Source organism: Nycticebus coucang, chromosome 11 (genome assembly GCF_027406575.1).
Source record: "Nycticebus coucang isolate mNycCou1 chromosome 11, mNycCou1.pri, whole genome shotgun sequence".
NCBI classification, from domain to species: Eukaryota; Metazoa; Chordata; class Mammalia; order Primates; family Lorisidae; genus Nycticebus; species Nycticebus coucang.
In genome coordinates, this window is record NC_069790.1 from 92,757,350 (window position 1) to 92,785,166 (window position 27,817).

At 38.7% G+C, this 27,817-nt stretch overlaps 1 protein-coding gene across 4 annotated transcripts in view; it reads left to right on the plus strand.

The window, feature by feature from the left end:
- Window positions 1-27,817, plus strand: part of CPED1 (cadherin like and PC-esterase domain containing 1) — a 288,422-nt gene that overhangs the window by 219,327 nt on the left and 41,278 nt on the right. For all 4 annotated transcript variants that reach the window (XM_053608585.1, XM_053608586.1, XM_053608582.1 and 1 more), the window contains one exon: window positions 26,124-26,241. In XM_053608585.1, the coding sequence (XP_053464560.1) occupies window positions 26,124-26,241 (118 nt within the window). The remainder of the gene's footprint in view (window positions 1-26,123; window positions 26,242-27,817) is intronic.

The window sequence follows — 27,817 nt, forward strand, 5'->3', positions numbered from 1 at the left end:
AAAACTATTCTTAAATTAGACTGAATTATAAATGAGTTTGTGTAAGAAATAAAATTTATAGCTGGGCGTTGTGGCAGGCGCCTATAGTCCTAGCTACTCGGGAGGCTGAGGCAAGAGAATCGCCTAAGCCTAGGAGTTGGAGGTTGCTGTGAGCTGTGATGCTGTGGCACTCTACCGAGGGTGATAAAGTAAGACTCTGTCTCTAAAAAAAAAAAAAAAAGAAAGAAAGAAAATTTATGTCATTCATTTTTCTTACTTTTCTTGAAATATTCCCCCAAAGCATTCAGCTGCAATTACTAAGTTGAAGACAAAATTTTGCTCACTTTGAAAATTTTGCAGGCGTAAAATACCATAAGAACCCATGAAGTTCAAATGCATTTTAAATATCTAGAAACTAAAAGATTATTTTTAAAAACATGGGTTGGAAACAGGTAGTGAGTGGAAGGTTACCTAGAGAGCTCATTTATTACTTGAAACAGGCTGATAAAAGCTGTTTTTTGCACCAAGCTGTTTTGTTCTCAATATTGGTGAGAGAGGAAGTTCATTCTACAGACAGGGCAGGCCCACTGGACTATTGCTTTCTCAGGAATTTGTTCTCAGGCAAAACCAGTAATCTGCTTCCTATACGTAGACGCAACAGTAACCTTCCTGCTTCCATCTTGAAATCTAAGACATATCAATGCCAAAAGAGCTCCAACTGCCAAAGACAGACCCCCCCGCCACACACACACACACACACTCATATAGGAAGAATGAGAATGGTGCTTAGAAATAGGCATCAAGCTTCTCTTGATGAGTTAATGGAAACAAAATCATGACATTTCTCTCTGATGAGGTTTAGACAGGCAATCAAGGGCCTTTGACCTCTATTTCTCTAAAGAACAAGCATTAAGTGGGCCAAAACGGGCAGCCAGGCATTATGAATACTGATATCACAAAAAGTTACATTCACTTTATAGAAGAATATTGTGCATAATGAAAAACTCTACTGATCTAATTAGAAGTACTAAAATCTATAAACTTTTAAAGACATTTCTAGAGTATAAAATGGCAACTTTCTACTAATGATCATTAAAATTTTTTTTATTAATTGTAGTTTTTATTTATTTTTTATTTTTTTCTTTTGAACAGATTCTTACTTGGTCACCCTCAGTGGAGTGCAACCTCCAATTCACGGGTTCAAGCAATCATTTTGCCTCAGCCTCAAAGTACCTGGGATTACAGGCTCCCACCACAACTCCCGGCTATTTTTTAGAGACAGGGTCTTGCTCTTGCTCAGGCTGGTCTCAAACTCGTACGTGCAGGCAATCCACCGGTCTCGGCTTCCCAAGTGCTGGGATTACAGGCATGAGGCACCGTGCCTGGCCCATTTTAATATTATTTGTGTGTTTATTCTAAATAATACAAATGTATGAAGTAAACCATGAATGTTCTTCCTAATCTTACCTGAGACATCACAATTTGGCATATATCCATCTAGCCTTCTAACTATGATAGACACTTCCCTTAAAAAGTGATAGCATTCAATACAAATGTTTTTTATAACCTACATATTTTACTTACAATATTATCAATGTCTTTCTAGATCAACACATGTTAATTTGTCTTGCTTTTTTTATTATTCTTAATGGCTAAAAAATACCTAAAATCACCAAAAAAGGAAAAGAAATTACTCATAATCCTACCCCTTAAAACAAACCCAACTAAAACAGCTGGTGACCATCTCTTCTCCATCTTTATTCAGTTGCACTGTGCTCTGAGGTTAAATACCATTGACAGTTGGGAGCATATACTTCCAGATTTTTCCCCATTTGTTACTGACATAGCTGTATAAACATATGTAGTAGAATCTCCATAGATGACCACCTCCCTACATTAACTGCCTCCTTAAGTTGACCTAATTTTCATAGACCAGACATGCACCACATGTAGGTATCAGCACTGTAGGCCTATTTCCTTATGTTGACCACTTCTACATGTTGACCAGTTTGTTACATTCCCTTGAGTGGTCAATTTACAAAGGCTCTACTGTATATATATATTTTAAATAAAAATCAAGCAATGATATAATAGTATCCTGCAACCTTCTTCTTTACTCAATTTAATATAGTATGCATATCTTTTCAGGCAGGAGATATAAAATTACTTCCATCTTTTTAATGGGCAAAGAATATTTAATTACATAAATATACTGTACCTCTTTATAGACATACGTTCAGGTTGTTTCTTATGCTTTGCAACAGTGATTATTATTTTACATATAAACCTTTATATACTTGCACTCACTAATACAATAAAGATTTCTGGAAGTGGCATTAATAGATAAAAATGAATCAGAATCTTAAACTTAAATAAGCCCTGCCAAATTCCTTTCCATAAACAACATACAAGTTTGTCTATTCACACACACCCTCACCAGCACTAGTACTAGTTACATCATTATATTTTAAAGAAAAAATATAAATCAAATTGTCATAACACGTTGACAAAAATCATACAAGATGGTCCATTAATTTAGATACATTACTAAGAGCTATTTATTCTTCTCTCCCATAGCAGTACATTCAGGTTTCTTTATTTTGAAGGGTGATATCATTACACACCAAGAAGCTAGAAAAGAATTAAACTGATATTTAGTATTGATTAAATATATGGCTTACTACTTATTATACAAATTGCGCATGATCTTTATGGCCACCATGTATATTAAACAAAGGACAAAGTGACTTAAAACCCATAATTATTCAGCAGCTGCTATTGTCAGTGTACTGGCTAGATTTTCAAGGTCTTGGGGAAAATCCATATATATATATGTGTGTGTGTGTGTTTTAAATAGAGTATAACATATCTGATAAAAGGATTATGACATTACAGCAAAGAGAACACAAATTCTTCCAGTTAGGAAGCAGAATGGGTATGTTTTTCAAACTTAGAAAGACTTCTCACAAAAGATAATAACTTTGTTTGGTCTTCAAAGATCCTAGGACTTCTAGACAGAGGCAATAGCCTGGGGAGCTGCAAACAGACCTGTAGAGCTGGGATCTGGAACAGTGATGGGAACAGTAGCGGAGAAGCATTCCAGTGAAAGAAATTGACTTCAGTTACAACAGATCTTGTTTGTTATGCCAAAGAATTCAGTTTCAACTTTCTACCCACTGATGAGTCAGTGAATTTTTTTAAGCAAGGAAGAAATTGCTGCATGATCAATGGTAGAGCATCTTCATTCTGGAGAGATTGGAAATTATTGCTGGGGAGAGATTTTAAGACTTTCAGAACGCCCAGTAAGTGAGTAAGTCAAAGAAGCCTTACTGTGATTCTAAGGAACAATGAGTTTTCATATCACCCTCTTTGTTCTCCCCTTGGTATTCCACATTTAATCCTTTTTATCCCACTGTTTGTTAGACCATCTACCTGCATATTTCACAAGCATTTGGAGTTAAACAATGGAATAGAACATCTCTCCCCCTACCTCACTTCACAAACAAATCATCTTCTCTTTTCTCCTTTGTCCAGTTGCCCAAAGATTTCAAAAGTTATCACAGATTTTCCCCCTCCCCACTGCTCATAGCTTCCTCTTACACAACTCTTATATCCTGGCCCCATCATACCCTCCTAAGTCAGACTGTCAGCACCTTTCTCCTGAACAATCCTCATAGTGTCCTAACTCACCTTCCTACCTCTAGATTTAGTCATCTCTAGTCTGGCTTCTATATTTTATAAAACATGTAGGTATCATTATATTGAGATATCCTACCCCACCATTATTACCATTAAAATCTTTCCATCATATCCATGGTATATTATGGGGATAAAAAAATAAAAGGTTTCAAATCCAATGTATATATTACATATAAGCACACATAATGAATGTCATGTATGTAATTCACACGTGAAACACAGTCCGTATGTATAGATGCAGGGGGAAATCCAAACTACTGACTACTTTTTATGTTTTTCTTTTACATATTTATTTTCTATTTTCCAACTTCTAATATATATATAATAGTGAAATAAATAAATAAGAAAGGGAAGGGAGGAAGACATTTTTATTTAAAAAGGAACCCAAATATTTTTATTTTAAATTCCAGAGTGATATGAGTGGTAGAAGCACACAGGCTGTGTGTGAGTTCTGATCAGCATCAGATGACCTACACTCTGCAGGTGCCATTGGTTTAGAATGTCTGTTAAATGAAGCCAACCCTCCCAAACTCACAAATCTACACGTGTGGCTATTGGTGCATGATAGATATTTAATTCTAATCACAGCCATGTATTCAGCCCTTACCATGTGTCCTGTTCTATATTCTCTACATGTATTAATTCATTTAATCCTCTCAACAATCAGGACTTCATAGAATAGGAAACTAAAACTACAAAGGGGTTCATTTGTACAGGGTCACAAAGAGTGCGAGGGGTAGAGCTGAAATTCAAGTCTAATTCAATAGTTTCCACCCCTGCCTGCTATGCTACTAATAATATTAGCTCCTTCTATTCTCTCCCCATTTTGCTGTTCTGGCTTTAATGACCCAGCTTTCCAGTGCTCTGTGCTCTAGTGAATTTCTCAGAACTCCACAAGGTCTAACCAATTTTAGGGGCGTAACGATGGATGGATGCAGCTTGTACAGTGCGACTATTTTTCAGAAAAGGAATCCCATTTTGGAATTAAATCTAGTAGCCTAGTGTATAGTCTGAATAATGACTTTGTTATTGATACCCAGGAAAATTGCAGTAAATGAACAAAGAGATGGGTAGATTCACAGAGTACACGATTATATCCTATGCACAATGTGTGACTGACTGAAAAAAGAAAATGTGCACCTCACTCAAGAACTCATTCATTCCCAGCTGTGGTTTCTTAGTTGTCCCAGATAGAAGTCTGTCATCACAAAATATTTCTTTTGTTTATAATTTTAAAAATAACAGTAAACGGTTGACAATTATTTCCATATCACTCTGTGGTATTTTGTTTTGGTTCCTGCTGCTGCATATGAGTTTTTCTCTCCTGACCCATCACAGAACAAATAGATCCCACATGATTTCTTAGCCAGTGCTTTTCACAAAACCAGTCAGCTGACTTACGTTTATAACAGTCGAACAGTCAAAAGAACTCATCAGGCAGAGATTTCATCAAAAAAGGCTGTCCTCAGAAATTAAAATTCTTTGAGATAGCCGAATTATCTTCAGTATAAGCGATGGCAAGTTAAACTTTTTTATAATTAGCTTTATGAGACCATAAAAATTTGGTTTTGGCACACCTTACTACTGACAGTAAAATTAGGCAAAGTCTGTTTATAGTTTTTTGCCAAAGGTTAGGTTAGTTGATCTATACGATTCTTTTTTGACTTAATACCTACTTACTAACTTCTAAAAAAGTACAGGGTTTCCAAAGGTCACCCTACATACATACACAGGGGAAGTGGGAAATTATAGCTGATGTACCTTTATTTACAAAATACTCATTACAAAATTATATACAGTATTTCTCTACATGTTTTCATATTTATTTATGTATAATGTTAAAAATATAAAGCATAATATAATATGAGCTTGTTAATGTTGCTATGTATGATGACTTTGGGACATCCTGTATATTTCATGAAACAAACTTTGGGGAACATAATGGCCTTTCTAGGAATTATTATACCATTTTTATTTCAATAAGCTTTTTAGAGTATAATTAAAATAGGCTTTTGAAATTTTATGAAATACCATGGGGAAAGGTAAAAAACAATGACCTAACTAATGAAAACTTTATCCTCCCAGATAGTATCTTTTTCCTGATTATCAGCCTTAGCTGTGAAACCATCATATGCCCATCTTCAATTAAAAGTAACTTCTGGGGCTTGGTGCCCGTAGCACAGTGGCTACTATACCAGCCACATGCACTGAGGCTGGTGGGTTTGGGCCTGGGGCCAGCTAAACAACAACGACAACTGCAACAACAAAAATAGCCAGGCGTTGTGGCTGGTGCCTGTAGTCCCAGCTACTTGGGAGACTGAGGCAAGAGAATTGCTTAAGCCCAAGAGTTTGAGGTTGCCATGAGCTGTGACACTACAGCACTCTACTGAGGGTGACATAGTGAGACTGTCTCAAAAATAAATGAATAAATAAAAATAAAATAACTTCTGGGATAAAGTAAAGGCACTTTACTGATGCTATGTCCACTTTGGTTTTGTCCTATGGAAGTTGGCCAATACAGTGGAGTCTCAAGACAACAGTTGGCCTTTTGAAGAGCCACAAAGCATCTGATGTGGGCAGTGTAACAACTGCAAAGTTCTAGATCAAAACCAGGCCTCTCACTTTAAACCAGTGTTAGCTCATGTCTGTGAGGCCAGGTGAGCATAACCGGCTGGTGACAGCAGGATCCCAGAACAGCTGTGGACCAGTGCAGAGAAGTGGCATATTTTGGAGATCAGCTTGAAATGCCACATGGTTGCAAATTCTTAAGAATCAGTGACAGAGGCAGGTCTGCTGAGCATGTGGGAGGAGGTGAAGCCCAGTGACTTCAGCTGCGGAGGCAACCTGGGGCAGGATCACAGCATCAGCTTTTTGAGGCTGAAACTGTAGAGACTTAGAGATATGACATCTATAAAGACGGACTTGCCAGACTTGGCCTTGAATGAAAGAGTCATTTCATCCCACACAGTGAGATGTGACAACTGCTTGAAAGTAATGATCAAATCACAGCAACAAGAGTTCAAGTTCAGGAAATAAACTAATTTAAAATGCATGAGAATTTAAGACAATCTAAAACGACAATCTTATATCTTGAAATTTCTCCAGGATATCTTCTTTCATAGCTATGGCCATGCAAGTTCCTCCTTTTGAACAGTTAACCTCTAATTTTGCACGGCATGCGAAGGACGCTATCATAATTTCCACAGGAAAATGCCAACTGCTCCTGGGGCATACTTGACCATAACTGACAGTATCAAAGCCTGAACTGACATGGCCATGTTGGGTACAGGATAAACTGCTTCAGAGTTTTGCAACTGACACACAGTCCCCAGACACAACTAGACAAAAATCCATTTCCAATCTGTTCCAGATTGTCATGTGTATTTTATGGCTAAGGGCTGAATCATAAGCTAATAGTCACAGCCAGGAAGAAAACTCAGCAATTTATAGATCAGGGTTCAGTTAGTTTCAGATGTAAAGGCTGCCCTCTTCTTTGCAGGAAGGGTATAGAATACAATTGGCTACTGGGGAAAGGATCAACTGCTTTGGGCCCCCCTTGCCTCTGCCTCCAGTTTTTTCTGCTTAGAAAGCCCATCAACCTCTATCTATCTTCCTGGTGAACTCCAATATACTTCAAGTTCAAACTGAAGCATCTCAAGTTGATCTGTTCCTTTCTGCCAACACTGTATCCAGAACACTCTTCGTTTCAGCGTTTAGCGCTTTCTCCAGTAATCATGTATTTACGTGTCTATTTTCTCTGCAGAACTCTGTGCGGGGAGGGGTTGTGGCCAGCTCATGTAGATGTTAAACAAATGTCCTTTAAAGGAAACAATTGAAAAAAAAAATGAATAAACGTCATGAACTATAAACTTCTTTGGAGAGCTAAAAACACATAACAATTGAGTACTAATGATTTTAAAAACTCTTTTAAAACAAATATTTCCCTTGGTGGTAGCTAACAATATATAAATATTTATTCAATGTCTAACATGGGAATTAATTGTGTATCTTTAATAAGTAATTTCCTAATTACCTTAACAGTAGAAATTCTTGAGTGACACATCAGGAGCTGGAAAAATACTTCAAGGCTTTTTTCCCTGGAGAGAGTCTGGACTTGGCCTGAATTAGCCTTAGTCTCGCGTAGGTTCCCTTTGACCAACTGTAAAGCATTTTGAAGTGCCACTGGTTCTGTTTAGGGATGCCATCTTTAACCATGAGAAGAGTCTTCCCTGGGGAAGATTTAATTGGTCTATAAATGTCTCACAAACACGACTTTTGTTTCTTAGCACAGTGTGTTTCACTTTGTTTTGTTTTTCAGTCTTCAAAGCCTGGGTTTGGAGTCACATAAACCTGACCTTCAAACTCTAATTGTACTACTTGTTAAGCTGTTTGACTTTATGGGGGCTTCTCCCAAGCTCTGGTTTCCTCACCTGTTGAATGAGGATAATAATATCCACCCCAAATGGCTGCAAAAACCCAATACAATGGTGATTCTGAAGCCACTACAGTGGGGGCTGGCATAGCCCAGCTTTGCCCTTTCTTCTTACCAACTCACCGGCAAATTGGTGTCTCCTAAAGAGTCAATCCACAAAGAAAGTAGGTGTACCTTAGCTTTGGTTTAGGCTGTGGACTGTCCTCTTATAGTTCCCAACATTCTCATGAGAAAATGCTTGTAGAATACAATTTGTGCCCTGGAATACCTACGAATGCCGATGTGTCTACACAGCGTCATTACCCCGAATGCCAATGTGTCTACACAGACTCTTTTGTAAATTAACATGGAGTAAGTTCTTGGGTCAGCCCAGCCGTCACACTTGTGGAGTAACCCCTTGAACCCTGCCCCTTTTTTTGCAGGTTCTTCCTTATTTATTACTCGGAAGTGGGTGTTTGAGTGTGTGGCCAGGTTAGGGGTTGCACAGTTTTAGCATCTTACTTCCTACCAGGGTAAGGTTAGACCCCAAGATTATTTTATGGGTCAAGCCGTCGGAAACTTTTTTAAGCCATCCTCTGGTTTCAGTGGAAATATAATTCCCAAAAAATGAAGTGAACTTCTGTTCTTTTTGCTTTTAGACAGTTTCATATAAATACACTAATACAGGGTGGCCATAAAGTTCGTGTGCAATTTTAAATTGTACACTATTTTAAATTGCACGCGAACTTTATGGCCACCCTGTATACATTAGAACAAAAGTCCTGTTTTTGTCTAAGCCAAGATATGCCTATGGAAGATACTGTTTTTGTTGTATTGTCCAGTATCTTCCACTACCATTTCTCAAACGCATCTGCTGAACATTTAATCATATGAGGCACCAATGGACTCTGGCATATGTTTCAGTACACTAGCTAACACGGTGTGCTAGCTTTTCTTTCTTTTCTCACCGCCCCTCTCCCTTGTGTTTTTCTTTCACGTGGGTGTGTAGTTGTTTTTTTATTGATTTTATATTAGTATTGAGTACATTGGATATTGTTTATTCATTCTTGAGATACTTTACTAAGAAGAATGTGTTTCAAGTCCATTCAGGTAAACATAAAGATGTAAAGTCCCCATCTTTTCTTAGGGCCGAGTGGCACTCTGCGGTACACATGTACCACAGTTTGTTAATCCATTCATAGGTATGATGGGCACTTGGGTTACTTCCACACCTTGGCAATTGTGGATTGAGCTACACTAAACATTCTAGTGCAAGTGTCCTTGTGATAAAAAGATTTTTTTTCTTCTGAGTAGATACCTAGTAATGGGATTAGGGGATCAAATGGAAGTTCCACTTTTAATTCCTTGAGAATGCTCCATATTTCTTTCCACAGAGGTTGTATTAGTTTGCTATCTCACCAGCAGGGCCAAAGTCTTTGTTCCCTTTTCTCCACATTCACGCCAGCATCTGCAGACTTGGAAGTTTGCGATGTGGACTAATCTTACCAGAGTTAGGTGATATCTCAGAGGGGTTTTGATTTGCATTTCTCTGATGATTAGGGACAATAGCATTTTTTCATGTGTTTTTTGGCCATTCGTCTGTTGTCTTCAGAGAAGTTTCTGTTCAAGCCTTTTGCCCACTTAGAAATGGGACTGTATGCTCTTTTCTTGTTAATTAGAGTTCTCTCTAGATTCTAGGTATTGGGCCTTTGTCAGATTTATAGCATGAAAATATCTTCTCCCATTCTGCAGGTTGTCTGTCTGCTTCAGTTGTGGTTCCCTTACCTGTCCTCTTTTTATCATGTCGCCCTCAGTCTGTATTAAGGATGCCAGGACCTCCCAACACCTGAAAGCATGTGGAGAAAAAAATCAATGCACCACTGTGATTTGAAGCAAAGCAAAACGTGCTTATGAATGTTTACGTTCACTTCAAGTTTTTAAATCCCACAGTTCTAAGGATCGCTGTATATGTGTATGTACATGCATTTGTGTGTGAACATAGAGCTGTGTTTGTGTAGCAGTTACCAAGATGAATGTAGACAGGACATGTCCACACTGTGGCCAAAGCAAGTGTAACTGCGTGTTTTATTAAATACTCAACTCCATTAGTAATGCCACTCGGACAGAAGATTCCTTACCAAAGCTACATCGTTAAGTGTCATGATCACATATGCTTTATTAGTGGACTGTTTATAAGTGGGACTGTCCAGGCTGAAATATCTATGATGGCAATTATTTTCAGTATCGATACCTCTGGAGAAACCTGCTTACTACTTAATATGTGATGAATTCATAGTAAGTTGGCATGAATTAAAGTTGTCATGTATAGTATCTCTGTAGCCTGCTGCCTATTTCCAATCACTACCATGTCTGCTTCAGCTGACCTATAATAAATAGGTTTGCTCCTTTGGAATGTGAAGTAAGCTTTTCTTATTATTGTGTAGTTGTTATTGTTTTTCCACTCCCCACACTGATCCAGATTCTTCAAAGAATAAGAGTACCCGAAGCAATACATCCAGTTTTGACTGCACCCTTCTTTGTTCACAAATCAAAAGTAACTGAATAGTTTCATAAACCTAAACATATAAATTCCTTCTTTCTTTTCATTTGCGTTCACATCTACCCTTCTGGATTCCATCTGGAACCAAAACCAAAAGTGCTGAGAGACCACAACAAAGGCTTCTCTCCTTGAGGTTTCCAGCTCACTGAAACTGGGAAGCATTAGTCATCTCGCAGGCCCCATCTCACTAGATTTTCCACTCCAAATTCTACAAAGCCCAGAGATGCGTACGTATTTCTAAATTGAGAATACAGGAGGCCTTTCAGAACGGACTTCAGAAAAGCAGAACCATGCTGGCCCATTCCTAGATATTTTGAAGGCTATACAGGTTGAAAAAAAGAAAGTTTTGCATGAGTTCAGAGATGTGGAATGCATGATAAATAGAAGTATTTCCAATATTGATGTCATATTAATAAATTTAATTGAGTAGAACTAATTCATTTGCGTATAATTTGTTTCAATTTCCCTTCTTCCTGAATTCATTGTGGACTGACTTAAAATTTTTTCATACTATAATGTATGGCCACTTTTCAGCTGATCTTTGTTAAGGAAGAAACACACACAATTGTATCACATTGTATGATGGCTCAGTACTATGTAGATTCCTATGAGTTCCAAACATAAATAGCAAGTCATATACACTATCCTGCTGTGCAACCTCAAGCTCCCTCGTTTTCTAAAATAAGTAAAATTTAAAACTTACTTGTAATTTCTCATTAAAACGGGATGACATCAAGCACTGAAGCTTATCAGTTCTTAAAGCAACATTTTTAGAGATATTTTCTGCTTAAAATAAAATGACTAGATACACTTTTTTTCATTTAAAGTGAGGCAATTATATAGGTAAACCTTGTTCACTGTAAGTATTTTATTATAAGAAAAATTATAAATAAATGTCAAAATGTTTCCTTAGTAAAGATGTTTAATTTTGTACTGTACTTTAAAAATCCAGCTCTTAGTAAAATGTGGGTAATTTTACAAATTACAGAACTTAGAGATTCACTCTAAGGATTTTTAAACAGAGCAAAATTGAAGAAGCTTAATTTGTGGCCAGGTTCCTGAACTTTGTGTCATTAGAATGATCCAAGAATAAAAATCATGATTCTAAATCAATGGGACTGATTTCTACCCACTTCCTAGCTTGATCTCTGAACACTCTCCACTCTGAACATGAATAGCCACGCTTTCGCTCAGCTCCACAATGTTTCAGCTGCTTGTGCCTTTACCTGGGACATTTACTCAGCTACCTCTTAATTATGGGTCCTCTCATGGACTATAAACTCTGTGAACACAAGACAGTATTTAAATGACTGTCAGGCTACTTCACAGCCCTCCGAAGGAATCAAACCTATAACACCTTACTTTCAGACTTCCTGGCCTCCAGAACTGTGAGACAATAAATTTCTGTTGTTCTATGCCATCCAATTTGCAAGATTTTGTCACAGCAGCCCTAGGAAACTAGTAAATCTTCAAAGGAGTTGTCGGTTCTTTTCTGATTTTCTATTCTTTTACTTTATCATCTGACATATTATTTCCTTTTATTAGTACTTTTAAAATATAAACGTAATTCGTATTAATGGTAAAATATGGAAAAACCTAAAGTAAAAAGCCCATTTTTGCCTTTTCATCTCTGGCCTCCTTTTCTTAATATTCTAAAAGATACTCTGTTTGGAGCTTCCTGCAGATCGTTCCAAAACTTACGTATACCCAGTCAAGCACATATAATATCTAACACTTCATTTTACTTAAATGAGATAGTGCTGTCCATTACACTCTACTTGCTTTTAATTACCTTACATATCCCTCAATATCTTCACTCCACATTTTTCTTCTCTGAGACTTACAAAATACTGCTTTATATGGATATAAAATAAGTTATTTATCCAGTACCCTATTAATGTGCACTTGAGTTGTGTCAAGCTTTATATTATCGTATGAAGTCCTCCAGTCAATTTCCTTATACGTGTTATCTTTGCATACTTCATAAAGTATATCTGTAGGACGAAGTCTTAGCCGTATAATTGTTGGTTAAAACAGCCTGCATCTTAGGGTGGCGCCTGTGGCTCAAATGAGTAGGGCACTGGTCCCCTATACCAGAGGTGGCAGGTTCAAACCCAGCCCCGGCCAAAAACTGCAAAAAAAAAAAGTATCTTGCTATGTATAATGTGCTCTTGTGTATAACGCACACACACATTTGAGGCCCAAACTTTCAGGAAAAAAAAATCTTTCTTTTTAATTTTTTAAACCAAATTTTTATTTGTTTGCACTTAGGTACTTGTTATCTACATCATAAAGGAATTTTAGCATTTCTTTTTTGACATTGTATGGTACAAGAAATTTTATGTCAGAGATTATTACAAAACAGATATGATATATGTGTAATTTCATGTACTGGGAACAATTTATGATGTTTAGGTATCATAGAAGGTTAAGAGTTCTTCATCACTGTCAGTATCTGTATTGTCTTCTTCAATTTCTACATTACCTGTGTCCTTTGGAGAGTCACTTTCCTCATTCCAGTAAATTTCATCATCCTCAATTTCATCCATAGCATTGCTGATGCTGCCTTTTAAAAATTATTTCATATCCACTTCCTTCTTGACACCATTCCATGATCTCAGGATCTAGTCACAAACCCCGGCAACGTGTGTTGTCTTGATTCCACCTGCAGGTGTGAAATCCTTACCAGCTGAGTGCATCTGCAATGTCTGTTCTTTCTTCCTCACTCATCACTGGCTGAAAAGGCTTTTGTTGCAAGTTCATTGTAAGCTCAACAACACGGATTACCATATTCCAGGGTATTATTTTGCATACAGATATTATTATTGCTTTCTAGAGTTACACTTTTAATGCATAAGCATAAATAAACGAATTAAAAACATTTACGTAGATATGGAATTAGTACTACCCATGTATAATGTGCACCCTGAGTGTTCCCTAAATTTTGGGGTTTAAAAATGTGCATTATACCCTTCTACCTCCCGCTCTCCCCTCCCGTCTCCCTCATTACAAATCTATTAATAGTAGAGTATAAATGTCTGTAAAATAAGTAAGTGAGGTGATGGTTATGTAAGTTTGATGTAAGCGTTCTACATTGTATATGAAATCAGCACACTCTACCCTGTAAATGTACATAGTTATTATTTAATAGAAAATTAAATAAAATAATAAAAACCGCCAAAATGAAAAATAAAAAAATAAAAATGTGCATTATACATGGCAAAATAGGCTATAGGCAATTATTTTGAGAGATATTTTCAAATTGCTCTTCATAAAGAATGTTTTCAATAAACTTCTCTTAGCATGAATTTATATGAATTGCTTTCTTTTCTTCTTAAAACACGTTTGGTGTTCAGATTAAATACAGTAACAGATGATTGCAGATGATTGTTTGCTGTAATTATTACTAATGTATATTCAGTTAATAACTCTATAAATGTTCGTTGGCGGTCTAATACTGTAAATCACACAATAGCCACTCAGTATTTTATGGATGATTGATTACAGAACAAGGAAAGAGTTGTTAAATTTAGAAACAAAATAAAGGCAGAAAATAATCCATTCCTTCAGAACAAGATGCAAGTCTGTACAAAGAATACATTTGGAAATTTCTTGGAAAAGGAAACCACAAACATAAATTTCTAGAGCTAACTAGATTATATGGGAATTATTGAGACAACACTCTTATGTTATAGATCTCAAAAACATTAGAGCCAGGCAGCACCTATGGCTCAAAGGCAATTACATATGGTGGAGGTAGTGGGTTCAAACCCAGCCCCGGCACTTTAGGAAGGCTATGTTAACCAGTGTGATGAAAATTTGTCATATGGTCTATAAAACCAGTGTATGGTGCCCCATGATCACATTAATGTACACAGCTATGATTTAATAATTAATAAAAAATCTTTAAAACAGGGTGGCTCCTGTGGCTCAAGGAGTAGGGCGCCGGTCCCATATGCCGGAGGTGGCGGGTTCAAACCCAGCCCCGGCCAAAAATCAAAAAAAAAAAAAAATCTTTAAAACACACCTATCACCTATAAGCCCCCTCCACTTGCAGATATCCCACCTTTTGGGGCCAAACCAATGTATGTTTTCCACATGATTATTTATGACCTCACTGGTAATTCCTGTCTCCCTAAAATGTATAAAACCAAACTGTCACCCCACTACCACAACTCCACATGCTCAAGGCTTCTTGGGTGTGGCTCTAGCTCTGGGTCCTCAAATTTGGGTCAGAATAAACATCCTTAAATTAAAAAAAAAAGCCCTGCCAGAAACTGCACAAAATAAATAAATAGATAAATAAACATTAGAGCCAGAATTATATTTAAAGCCATTCCAATAATCCAAATTCCATGCTGTATTCCATAGTATACATATACCACAGCTTATTAATCCATTTCTGAATTGATGGGCATTTAGCTTGTTTCCACAATTTGACAATTGTAAATTAAGCTGCAATAAACAGTCTAGGGTAAATGGCCATATGATAAAATGATTTTTTTTCTTCTGCTTAGATGCCCAGTAATGGGATTGCAGGATCAAATAGGAGGTCCAGTTTGAGTTCTTTGAGGATTCTCCATACTTCCTTCCAAAAAGGTCGCATTAGTTTGCAGTCCCACCAGCAGTGTAAAAGTGTCCCCTTCTGTCCACAATCACACCAGCATCTGCAGCTTTGAGTCTTTGTGACGTGGGCCATTCTCACTGGGGTTAAGTGATATCTCAGGGTGGTTTTGATTTGCATTTCTCTGCTAATTAGGGACTTTTTTTTTTTAATTTTTGAGATAGAGTCCCACTCTGTTGCCCCAGAATAGAACACCATGGCATTATAGCTCATAGCAACCTCAAACCCCTGACTCAAGCGATTTTCCTCCTGCCTCAGCCTCCAAAGTAGCTGGTACTACAGGTGCCTGCTACAATGCCCAGCTAGTTTTTCTATTTTTTAGTAGACACAGGCTCTCATTCTTGCTCAGGCTTTTCTTAAACTCTTGAGCTCAAGTAATCTACCTGCCTCAGTCTCTGAGAGAGCTAGGATAACAGGTGTGAGCCACTGCTGCCGGGCTAGAAACCCTATTTTGAATATTTATTACATGCCCAGCATTGTGCTAAATGCTAGAAACAGAGACATAATGACAAACTTTGTGATCTGGGCTTACCAGGTGGATTGATTTACTAAACCCAGCCTCAGTATGGCTGTGTCTGAAAAGGCAGAAAACAATGCAAGTTGACTTAGAGAAACCGGCTTTCAGATGGGATTGGGCTAGAGGTGGAGTATAGGAGTATTAGAACTTCACCCACAAGGCTTGATATCAGAGTATAAAAGGAACGATATTTTCTGCCTTTAGGAAAGTCAGCAATGTGAGAAGGTGAGGTGGCACAGGTCCAAAGTCAGACAGATCTCATTCAAATTCTGCCTCTCAGTAATTTACATTTCCATTTTCTTATCACTAAAATGAAGGGAAGACTTGTGGGAGGGAGAAAAATATTAGATGAAGTGTGTAAATTACTGAACTTGATGCCTGGCATATAATAAGTAATGAAAAATGTAGTCATTTCAATTATCATTACCATTATCATTATGCTGCGGTTTTAACCCTTAAAATGTTGACAAATCTGTACTAGGTTTCCTATTAGGTTAGAAGGCAGGTGAGGACACCAATATGAATACCAAGGGTATCCGTGTTGAAATTTGCAAAATATTATTCCAGCAAACTTGTAGCCAAGTAGGTACTCACTTTATACACGGTAAATGAATTAATGTCTGTTAATGTCTCCTCCCCAATTCTTGAATATGGTATTTTTAATATGAAAAATGTATGTAACAGGGAGAAGCTCATATCATAAATACATTATATAAATGGTCAAGGTTAAATTTCTCCTAAAGTTTTGCTCTGTTTATGATGTATTTTTTCGAAGTAAGCATATTCAGCGTGAGTCACAAACAACTCTGGATGTGGATTTTGCTTCTTAGCATATGTTTAAGAAATCAATCTTCTCTGTTCTAGAGCAGAGAGAGAAGGAGGGAGGGGGTGGGGAAAAGGAAGGGCACAAAGAGGGAAGGAGGGAGGCGGGTGGGATCTTAGTGTGTGACACATCTTGTACCCTCAATGAATCCCCAACAATAAAAATAATAAGTAAATTAAATAAAATAAATCAATCTTCTTAATGAAAAGAAAAAAGTTTCAAAATCACAATTATGAGTCTTATAGATTGATTTTTATAGGAGAAACAAAATGAAACTAAAGTCCTTGTCATGAAAAACCACTAGAAATCTCAAAATCTACAGATTTCATGATTTTCCCTTATAGCCCTATCATAAAATATCATATCATATATAGCTCCAGAAAATTTCTCAGCCAATCAAGGTTCATTTGTAAGGAAAACGGAAAATGTCTTTGTTTATGTCAAGAGCGAATGAAACATTTTCTAATGATAAAAGAAAGGGTTCCTAACACAATGTGAGTGCATCTTATACCAAGCTCATCTTTCAGAGCAGTTTCATTTTTGTTTTATCCTAAAAAATTTCAGTCATCTTTTAGTGCATAGTCCTAAAAAAGAAATGCTAAGTACCTCAAGACATGCCTTGCAAATGAAATGCTTTCAGTTAAACCTGCAGAGTCATCAGAGAAAGCAGCACTGTGCAAACTAGAAGTTACTCAAATTGAGTAGAGTGTGGGGTGAAGGTTAATAGGACTGGGTCGGGGGCAAGGCACAGAGCAAGGCAGCAGCCACATTCTATTCTGAATTCCGTGTAGTCTGTTGAACCATTTCCAGCAGCAAAGGGAGTTATTAGAGTTGCCTTTTAGAAAGAAGACTTTAACCACACCGTGGGAAAGGAATGCCTGGGTGGGCAGCAGAAGGGGCGGCAGAGAGGACCCATTAAGAGGTGAAGGCAAATCCCACGGTAAAAGAAATGAAGACACAGATCAAAATAGTAATCAGCTAAGGTCAAGAGAGAGCATGAAATCCAGAGAAGAACATCAATATAAAGACTGGCGATGGTTGAATCCTGGGGGAAATGCAGGTAACTGAGGTGCCTGTCTTGGCAGCATTTCCTTCCAAGCTCACCAGTATTGAGATTAGAGGGGACAGAACAAATTTGGGGATGAGGATTTTGAAGTTTCATTTTGGCTGTTTTGTAACAGCAAACTTCAGTGGTTGTAGCTTAAACACATAAGAGGTCACTTCTTCTTACATGACAAGAACTCCAGAAGTCGATGGTTGCCGCAGATCAATGATGTCAACACTAAAGTCTCCATGATTCCCTTTCTTTTCTCTCTTAACACAAGATAGTTGTGTTCCAGCTCTCAAGTACCTGTTCCAGAATGCAGGGAAGAAGGAAAGAAAGGGAAGAGAAGGCAACAGAAAAGCACAGGCTTTCCCTGCAATTACCAGCAAATTTCTGCTAACTTACATCTCACTGGCCAGAATTGTGTCAGAGGCCAGTCTTGGCTATAAAATAAACAGGGGAAGCATTTTATTAGTGTTCTATTTAGGAAAATAATGCACAGAAAAGTGAAATCAGAATAGGTTTTGACTGAACCTATGGAATTTGTCATAGATATAGTGACATTGAGATACCCAAGAGACATCCAAGGGAGATGTCCAGGAAACAGATGGATGTGTTTACTGCCTTCACTTGTATTTTTTCATAATATTTTCTTCTTTTGAAAATGCTTATCCCCTTGGTTTATTATCAAACACCAGCTTCTTTGAAGTTTCTTCCTATTACATCCTATTCTGGAACCCCTGAGCGTGGCTGAGGCTGGGGTAAAGTTTGAGAGCCACCATCCTGCAAGGAGTGGTCATGCCATGGAGGGACCTATCTCTTAGAACACAAAGAAAGAGAGTCAAGGGTACAACTTTAGGAAGGCCAGACCTTAAGGACTTAGTAATAAGAAGAAACTTCAAAGGAGCTGGTGTTTGATAATAAGAAGTAATAACAAAGCGAAGGGGGTAAGCATTTTCAAAAGAAGAAAATATTATGAAAAAAATTCAAGTGAAGGCAGTAAACTTTCCAAGTTTACTATGATGTAAGAAAAGGAAGGAAGAAAAGGTATCTGGACACAGTTTATTGGCAGGTGGCAAGAAATGGAGCAAATTACTATCTAGTGGGCTCCACTTTCTGTTTATGCATTTGGAGATAAAGTCACCAGTGAGACCAGTGGAGGTGTTGAAGTGGAGGAGCTCAAGGAGAATGCCAAAAATTTGAAGTAGCCTTTCTGGAGAATGAGGAAGAGTTGCAACCAGGATAATACAAAAAAGACTACCAGGCAGTACTGAGAAACCAGCAGGAAATGTCGCGGTATTTATTTTTACATTTGTGTGAGTTTTGCCAGTGTCACCAAGAAGCATGTGGAGCTTTTCGTTGGAGAAACACTGGGTTGTTCCAAGATTGGGAAGTTTCTGAGCATCTTTGGCAAAATAAAAAAGAAGGAAGTGAATTGTTTAGAGATAGAAACGAACAGTACGGACATAAAATGAAAGAAGGCTAGAAATCACGGGCATGGAAGTTCCGCATGACTGAAGAGCAGGAAGGGATATATGTTTCAATTGGAGAAAAAGTATTAGGATTTAAGATAAGAGGTAGAGAAGTTCTGGCCTGATTGAAAAGTTCTGAAGTTTATCCAGAGATATTGTCGAATGAAATGGAATGGAATTCTTTGAGGGCAAATTTTGAAATGGAGAGAATGATAACAACCAGGGTGTCACACACAAGTATAATAAAATGTGGGTAGAAGACGACAGCCACAAGTCAGGACCAAGTCAAATGAGCTGCAGGGAAGCCTAATACAATGGGCTCAGTGCCCATAACTGAGCGGCTAGGGTGCCAACCACATACACTGGAGCTGGTGGGTTAAAATCCAGTCCGGGCCTGCCAAACAACAATGACAACTCCAACCAAAAAAAAAAAAAAAAATAGCCATGCCTTGTGGTGGGCACCTGTAGTCCCAGCTATATGGGAGGGCAAGAGAATTGCTTCAGCTCAAGAGCTTGAGGTTGCTGTGAGCTGCGATGCCATGGCTTTCTACCCAGGGTGACATAGTGAGACTTTGTCTCAAAAACGAAACAAAACAAACAAAAAAGACCCCTAATGCAATGGATAATGGTTTAATAGAGAAGGTAAACTTCCTGACTATGTAGGCAGCCTCCCCTGGAGAGGCTGGAGCGGGCTCTAAGGAGAGGGCGACTTGTCACTTCCCACTGGGCTGACTGGCAAGTTTGCCCACTCAGCACAGGGCTGGGTTTCTGGGGAGGTGAGGAGTGGAGGAAACCTTGTGTGAAGCCTTTGAGGGTTGTAGAAGGGTCTTCCTACCAGGGGTGGAAGTGGCAGAAGACTAGTGAAACTGGATTAGAGCAGAGAGGAACAGCAACCCTTGCACATTGGTCCCTGCTTCAAGGCCCAGGGATGCAGGGATCTGCTAGTGTTTGGGTTTACATGCCCTGAGCCTTAAAAAGTGTCAGGGGCTCCAGCAGATGTCTTTGATCAGTGCTCCTATAGAACACTGGGGACAACATGTCATGAGATCCCAAAGAAATCTGACCCCAGGTATGCCAAGAGTGAAATTACCTCATCCCTGAGAGAAATAGCTCTGGTCTGGAAGGGCACTCTGCCTTTCTGGAGGGAGGTGGCTGTGCCAAGATCGGTGTATTTTGAGAGGTCATTACTGACTCCCTGGAAACAGCAACATGTCCCCAGGGAAGAAGAGGAAATGGGTCCCTCTTCAAGGAGCTGGGTGCTGCAGGCAGAGTGCATATTTTAAAATTTAAGTGGGCACTTAAAATTATTTAACCAGGGACGGGGAGAATACTTTCATCTGAAAGGAATAATTCCATGGGGGTCAATAAAAGTAGTTTAGCAGTTATAGAGATACCTGCCAACTCCGATCGTCCAATTTGGTATTCCTCTAAAAATACAGCAATGTTGCATTACAAGGGAGAAATACGACTTATTCCCTTGCAGCCAGACAATTCTGTAAGGAATGAAAGGAGCATCCAGAGGAACTGAAGTCAAGGAACAGTGATCAGACAAGGGGCGGAACTCGGAGAACTGTCATAGTTTCAGCCAGTCACTGCAGCACTCCATGACAAGTTAAGCAAATTTTGAAAATTATGTACTAAACATATTTACTTTACACAAGTTTGAACCAGAAAATCCCTGTTAATTATCTTACTGCACTCTGTTGAGAGCTATGCCGATCTACTCAGTAATTTGGAGCTTCCTTTGTGATGTCTCCAGCAAAATGATACACTTTTTAAGTGTGGAGATTTCCGAGGCTAACGCCGTTTTAAGCAAATCCACTAAATACCACCTTTTCTGTGTGTACAGACTCTGTGGCTCCAAGAGATGACACTCACAACCCAAAGAGCTGTGGTTCATTTATTTTTAATATGCCTGAACCTGACCAAGTGACTAATCATCCCAAGTGGAGAAAATAATGAGAGATGCTAATAAGCTTTTTTGCCTTTCATGATAGTTTAAAGAAATTTTATTAGTGGGACTAATCACTTTTAATATCTAAATGAATACTCAAAAAGATTCTTGTGGCCGGAAAATAATAGGTTTTACGGACTCTTAAGGAGGAGCGGAGTTTGGTGGCATTTAGCATTTCTATGTGGCTTCAAATAAAAGTTTGTTTTCTTTCCTTATCCAAGACACTCCCTAGTGGCCCGGTGGTTAGGACTGGGTGCTTTCTCCTTCGATATCCAAAAGTGTAGAGGTAGGCACCCCACAGTTGGCACTGCAGCTTCAAAGAACCATCTATGTGCTATGCTGTACTTTTCTGCTCATGGTTACCTCATGGTCCAAGATGGCTGCTCAACTCTTACACTCACTTTTGCATTCCAAGGAGAAAGAAGAAACACAGTTATGAAGAAAAAGTGACAGCAGAGAAGTGAATCTTCCAGAAATTCATAGCAGGCATTCACTTACATTTCTACAGTGAGAACTGTGTTCCCTGAACACCTTTAGCTACAAAAGAGACTACGAAATAGATTGTTTTAGTGCCTAAAATAATATCACCTCCAACAAAATAAGGGTTTTTCTGTCAAAAAAGAAGAAAAGAGAATGGATGTTGTGTAGGCCCGTAAGGCAGGCTGCCACAGGACTGGAGATCACTGAATGCAGTTCTTTGGCTTCTCTTCTCTCCAGCTTTCACCATTTTGTAGTGAGAAAACTGAATCAAGTGACTTACTCAGGATGGCACAGCCAGTTCGTGACACAGTTGGAACTAAAACTCGCAAGTGTGACTCCCAGAACAGTGGTACTCTTTCTAATGTATTCTCTTGGTCTCTTATTCCGTGAAAGGAGCACGAAGCCTCCCCAACTATACAGGCGCCATCCTTTCTTCTCCCAGCTCCCTCAACTCTGGATTTGGTCACAGTAAAGATCACATAGTCTGGCCACAGCTCAGAAATGATCAATATTCACTCCGGTGGGCTGCACTGGTGATCCAAAATAGTGAAGACTTAGGATAACATAAAGGCTTAGGATATATAAACTGCAAAGACTAACAGGTAAGGAGAAATTCAAAAGGAAGCACAGAATACAGTAGTTTCTTTGGCCCGAGCTGTAGGAAGGCATGACTTGAGCCTTTATTTACCTCTAAATCTGCTGTCCGTCTCCCACTCTCCACGTAGGTCTGTTCTTTGAAATATTGCTTTGATTCCTGTCTTATCTTGAACTTTACTGGAGTCATAGTCTAGTTAGAACCAACAGGGCTGACCTACCAAGTGTCACAGAGCAGGTACCCAGTGGAAACCCTCAGTAGAAGACAGAAATGTCACCGTAACAGGTAATGATTCAAACACCAAGACAGCACTAAGGCTCTGAGGAGCAGGAGGTCACCCAGCCGGCCACTGACACTGTGCTTTTCTGTACTCTGCAGCCGGTTTATTGCAATCATAGATTGAAATGTGGGATCCCTGGGCATTTGCAAAGTATAAAAATTGAGCATTTAAAAATTATCCTGCTATTTTGATGGTCATTTATTTAAGTAGCTTGGCAATCAGAGCACAGTATGTTTCTGTAACATTACAGCAAATCTCTTCCAAGCAGCATCTAAGAGAATTAGGACCAATGAAATACAGATTTCAGTTCACTATTAGGAAGAAATTGCTACTGTGGGTGTCTTGGGGTCATGAACTGCAATGTATTCTCAGCATGGCACTTTGCACATTCTGGGTATTTAATCTGGGTATTCAATCATTCTGTCCTAAAATGGTATCCAAAAACGCTGAGAACTACCTCATGAAATTATAATCCTTCCTTTGAATAGGAGCTTATATAGTAGATAACCTTGGAGTCGCCATCCCAGAAAAGATACTGTGATTTGATTATGAAAATATAGATTATTAGCATTATCAGTTTTTATTTATTTATTTATTCATTTTTAAGACAGAGTCTCAAGCTGTCACCCTCAGTAGAGTGCTGTGGCATCACAGCTCACAGCAACCTCCAACTCTTGGGTTTAAGCAAATCTCTTGCCTCAGCTTTCCAAGTAGCTGGGACTACAGACACCTGTCACAATGCCCGGCTATTTTTCGGTTGTAGTTGTCATTGTTGTTTGGCAGGCCCCCGCTGGATTCAAATCCGCCAGCTCCTGTGTATGTGGCTGGTGCCTTAGCCGCTTGAGCTACAGGTGCCGAGCCCATTGTCAGTTTTTTAAAACTGACTTTTTTTTTCTGAAGAAGTGAGATGAATCCTTTCCCCTCGTGGATTTTTACATGCTTGTTCTTCCTCTTGGAATTCTCATCCCTCAAGTTTTCACACCCTTCAGTTCAAATGTCTCCTCAGAGAAGTCACCTATAACTCACCTGGGTGAAACAGCCACAGCTCATCCGTCAGTGACTGACCATGCTCAGATTCCTCACAGGAAAAGGCATTAGCAAACTGGCAGCAACACATTTGTCTGATTGACTGATAAATACCATTTCCACACAAAGCTTCCACCGAAGAGACCCGTCAGGCCTTCGCAGCTGCGTCTGGGCACTGTTTCTAACGGCCCCCAATAAATAGTAGGACGTGGTCAGATACGCACATACCACAGAAACCCCCACAAGCAATATTTTTTAGGCAAAATTATCTCTAAATCCCAGACTTTTAAAATTTTTTAAACATTATTTGTATAGGTATATATGTAGGTGCCAAAAGGTATCTTTTTAGTAACAAATGGCACACAACATCTTGGTCTCAAGGACCTATGTTTAGGTGATATTAGAGCTTTCAGAACTATGGACAGATGAGTCTTCTGCATTTAAAAGGAATATCCAACATGGTACCTTCTAAAATGAAAGAATAGCCTTCCGAAAGGCAACGCAAAATCTCTGCTGAGATAGTGAAAATTGTTTATGATGTTATTTCGAATTAAAATTTAGTTTCACATGTACTACAAGAACAACACTCTCTCTAAATAGAAGGTAAAGCATTCCAGATATAGCTAAAACCCCTGGACACCCACTCCTAGTCCAGAAACATATTCTAGAGGTGGCTACCATTATGCAGATTTCCTTTTATTCTCCCAATGGTGATGTCGTTGTTCCCACAAAATCAGTATTCAGGATGTTCTTGGTTCAATGAGTGTACGTGTATGGGTGTGTGTTTCAGGTGGGATGAACTGTTCTGTAATCCTTGGTTTTTTCTTTACCACCTGTCTTGAAGAGCTCTCCATGATAGCCCATTTATGTCTATCCTTATACATGTTTCTTACGCATTCTGTGTGGGATTTTCTAGGGCAGACCCTGAGAAGTTTGGCTCCAGGGCTACAGAATCTCCGAATCTTTTATTTTAGTATAAACTGCCCTTCAACAGTATTTGATGGGCAGTTGTTTCTCATTGCTCTTTCTGACATTAGACATAAAAGTTTTTTTGCAATCTTGATAAATAATGACATTCTTTCCTAGCCTTAAAAAGGTCCATTCTCCACCAAAATTAAACGGATAGACAGATACTGCACTGTGCGTATATGTGTACTAACAAGTATCACTCATAGATGTTTATTCAAACTAAGTCTCCTCATAAGATTAGAAACTTCGTGTTATTTTCAATAGTCTTATTATAATGAGCATTTAAACACAAAGCACTTTTCTAACTTTCAATCAATATCCTAAACTCCAGTTTCAGTAATGAATTAAAAAAAGAACATGTGTACTAAATCAAGATTTCAAGAAGCTCACACACCATCCCCATTCCTTTTGTTTCTTAATATCCTGGATCTTTCTGTATAAGATCTGGGAATCTGAGTTTGGTAGTCAGGATATTTGAGAATCTCAGGGAATGTGACTGCAGTTGCTGAATAGTGGCAAATTTACAGAGCAAAGAAAAGGTCAAACAATCATTTCTTTCCCTCGGTGAGAATTGTTTATGAAGAGAGAGCAGTAAGTCTAATCTTTTACGCGTTTAACAAATATGTATTGTCTACTTATGCAGGCGGTGGGTGTATGTGTGGATAAAATAATTATTTGCTCCCATACAGCATTCAATGTGGCAGAAAAGGGACAGACAACAAACAAACAAATAATTAGCAGGTGGTGAAGAGCATGAAGGAAACATATTGGGGGCTGAAATGGACAAAAGTGGGGACACATGATTGTGCCATGGTTGGGCCTTGCTGAGACACTAAAAGAGGCTCTCTGTGCACAATTAGGGAGAAAGCAAGCCAAATATCATAGTATTTCCACACAGCCTTAACTGTGAAGGACTGAGAGAACTCAGTGGGGAGGGTGACCAGAGGGCTGTGTGAGTAGGAGAAAGTGATATGGGACAGGCCAAGTGCCAATAGCTTTGCAGAATAAGTTAAGAGAAAATGAGGGTGGTCCAACCCGCAGGTGCAGCTCAGTAATTGGGACAGAGGAGAGAAGTTTCAGAAAGCCGCCAACATGTGGCAGTTCTCCACTGCACTTCTCGCTTAGTAGGAAACATGCCTCCATAATGACATCGAGGGCACTGAGGTGTTACCTACTGTTATAAATAAATGAATGTGTTTTGAATAAAATGCATGTATCTTATTTCGGTTCTGCCCTATCAGGAGTTCTTAGTAAATGTTTGCAGAAATGAAATTTGTCTGTTAAATTAAATTCTCCTGAAATACTTCTCACTTCCCTTCTCACATTAGCTGTCTTTTCCACTTGATGTATTGGTGTCCATTATAGTATTTTTTATGAGGTGACACAACGGTATTTTTAGGGTAAAATTCGCATCCAAATTTTTAAACATGAGCAAAGAAATGACATGAATATCAATGTCAAAATAAAGATTAAATTATCTTTGGAATTTCTGTTAACCCCCTAATTCACTCTACTAATGAAAGTAGCTAATTTTAGCCAAATAACTATTGGTAAGTCAGTAGCCCAAGAAGGGTGAATAAGAGCTGTCCCCTTCATCCATGAAGGCTATTTGGCACAGAAAATCTTATTTTTCAAATTGTATCACTATTTGTCAGGTTAATGGCAACTAATATTATCATTTTAATGCAGGACTGTGGTTTACTGATTCACCCGGAGGAAACCTGTGGGTTACAGCCTATTTCTTCTGACTACATTGAAACCATTTCTCAGTCGGAGCTGAAGAGCTGCCCATCTGGGGACGTGCAAGGTGACTATCACATGAGGTATCGCATCTCTAAGGAAAAAATTCTTTAGTGTAGATAAGCAGGTGCTTATTTAAACTATCCTCTTACCAAAAAATTCAAGGGCATTACTTTTCTCATCATTACGAATTACAACACACATAATTAATGCAAATGCATTGTTTTAATACTTGAAATACTTTGATTAATCAAATTCTTTTCTTTTCACCATCCTTTGTCTTCCTAGTTAATCAATATTCAATTTACAGATCTCGGCACAAAAGTCACTCTCCCCAGAGAGCCTTCCATGAGCCTCTGAGTTACTTCCATAGTACATATTTCATAGCACTCTACATTTCTGCCACAGCAGTTATGATAATAGTGAAATAATTAAGTATGTAATTGACTGTTTAATGCCAGTCTTCCCAGGCTGCCAGCTTCATGAGGGAAGGGAGTTGGAATTGTGCACATTATGTTAATTCACTTGGCATCATTCTCTGTTCATGGTAGATAGGAAATAAACATCTGCTGTTACCTAAAGAACTGCAAAGGATACAAGTTCAGTTTTTAACGATTTCTTTTTATTTTAAAACATCTTTGGGAATGATCACTGATGTCCCACATATATTGAACATTCAGACAGGCAGGGAAATTGTGACATGAAATTTAAATCATAGTCTTAAATTCTGCCTAAGCCTTCAGCAGACCTGGAATGAGAAACTTCATTAGTGCCTTTCTCTTCATTCCCTTTCTTTCTCCTTCCCCAGCAATCTTCTATTAATGGAGATGGAAGGATCTAGCAAAAGCCAGATGCCTTAAAGCAATTAGAGGGACATGGATGGTCTTCTCCAGGCTTCCTGATTATCTCTCTGTTCTCCTGACCTCAGGTTTCCCTTTATCTAAAAAGTCTGAGAAAACATTCATGAGCTTTTCTACCCTTGCCATGAACTTCACACCACAGCTTGAATGGAAAATGAGTTTCCCAAATGGGCAGGACAAATTGCAATTTGGCACGCACAGTTAACAAACGTGGGCACGTCCCCAGTCTTGAACATGTGTTCTGAATAATAAACTGCAGTCAGCGCATAGGGAGGGATTTCCCTGTCATGGTGTGTCAGGTGGTGTGATTCGTGACCTGCTGCTGAATGAGATACAAACCTTTACATACAAAGAAGACAGCAGTGTGTCAAGTGAAAAATTTTTTTATCATATGACAATTTACGACAACCATAAAACAACTTAATTCTGTTCTTCTTGCTACATGGAGTTATAGTTCTTCAATAAAAAAGTTCAAGATACGTTACTGGGATTCCTCAAGAAGCAGCAGGTTGATCTGTCCATTAAGTGCGTGCTAACTTATGTCAGGTTCTGTTATGAAGCCGGGTATGGGCCTGGACCTTGCCAGGGAGGCTGCCAAAAACCAGCGCCTTCCAGTACTTGAGTAGCCCCTTTAGAGAAGCTCCCAAAATCAAGTCCCAGATCAATCTCCTGGTGCTCAGCCTCTGTAACCTGGCCCCTTCCTGTCTCTCCCACCCCCTCCAGCATCTTTGCCTCACTCCGAGCTGATAACACTGCTCCAGAACTCCAGGCTTTTGTCCACGC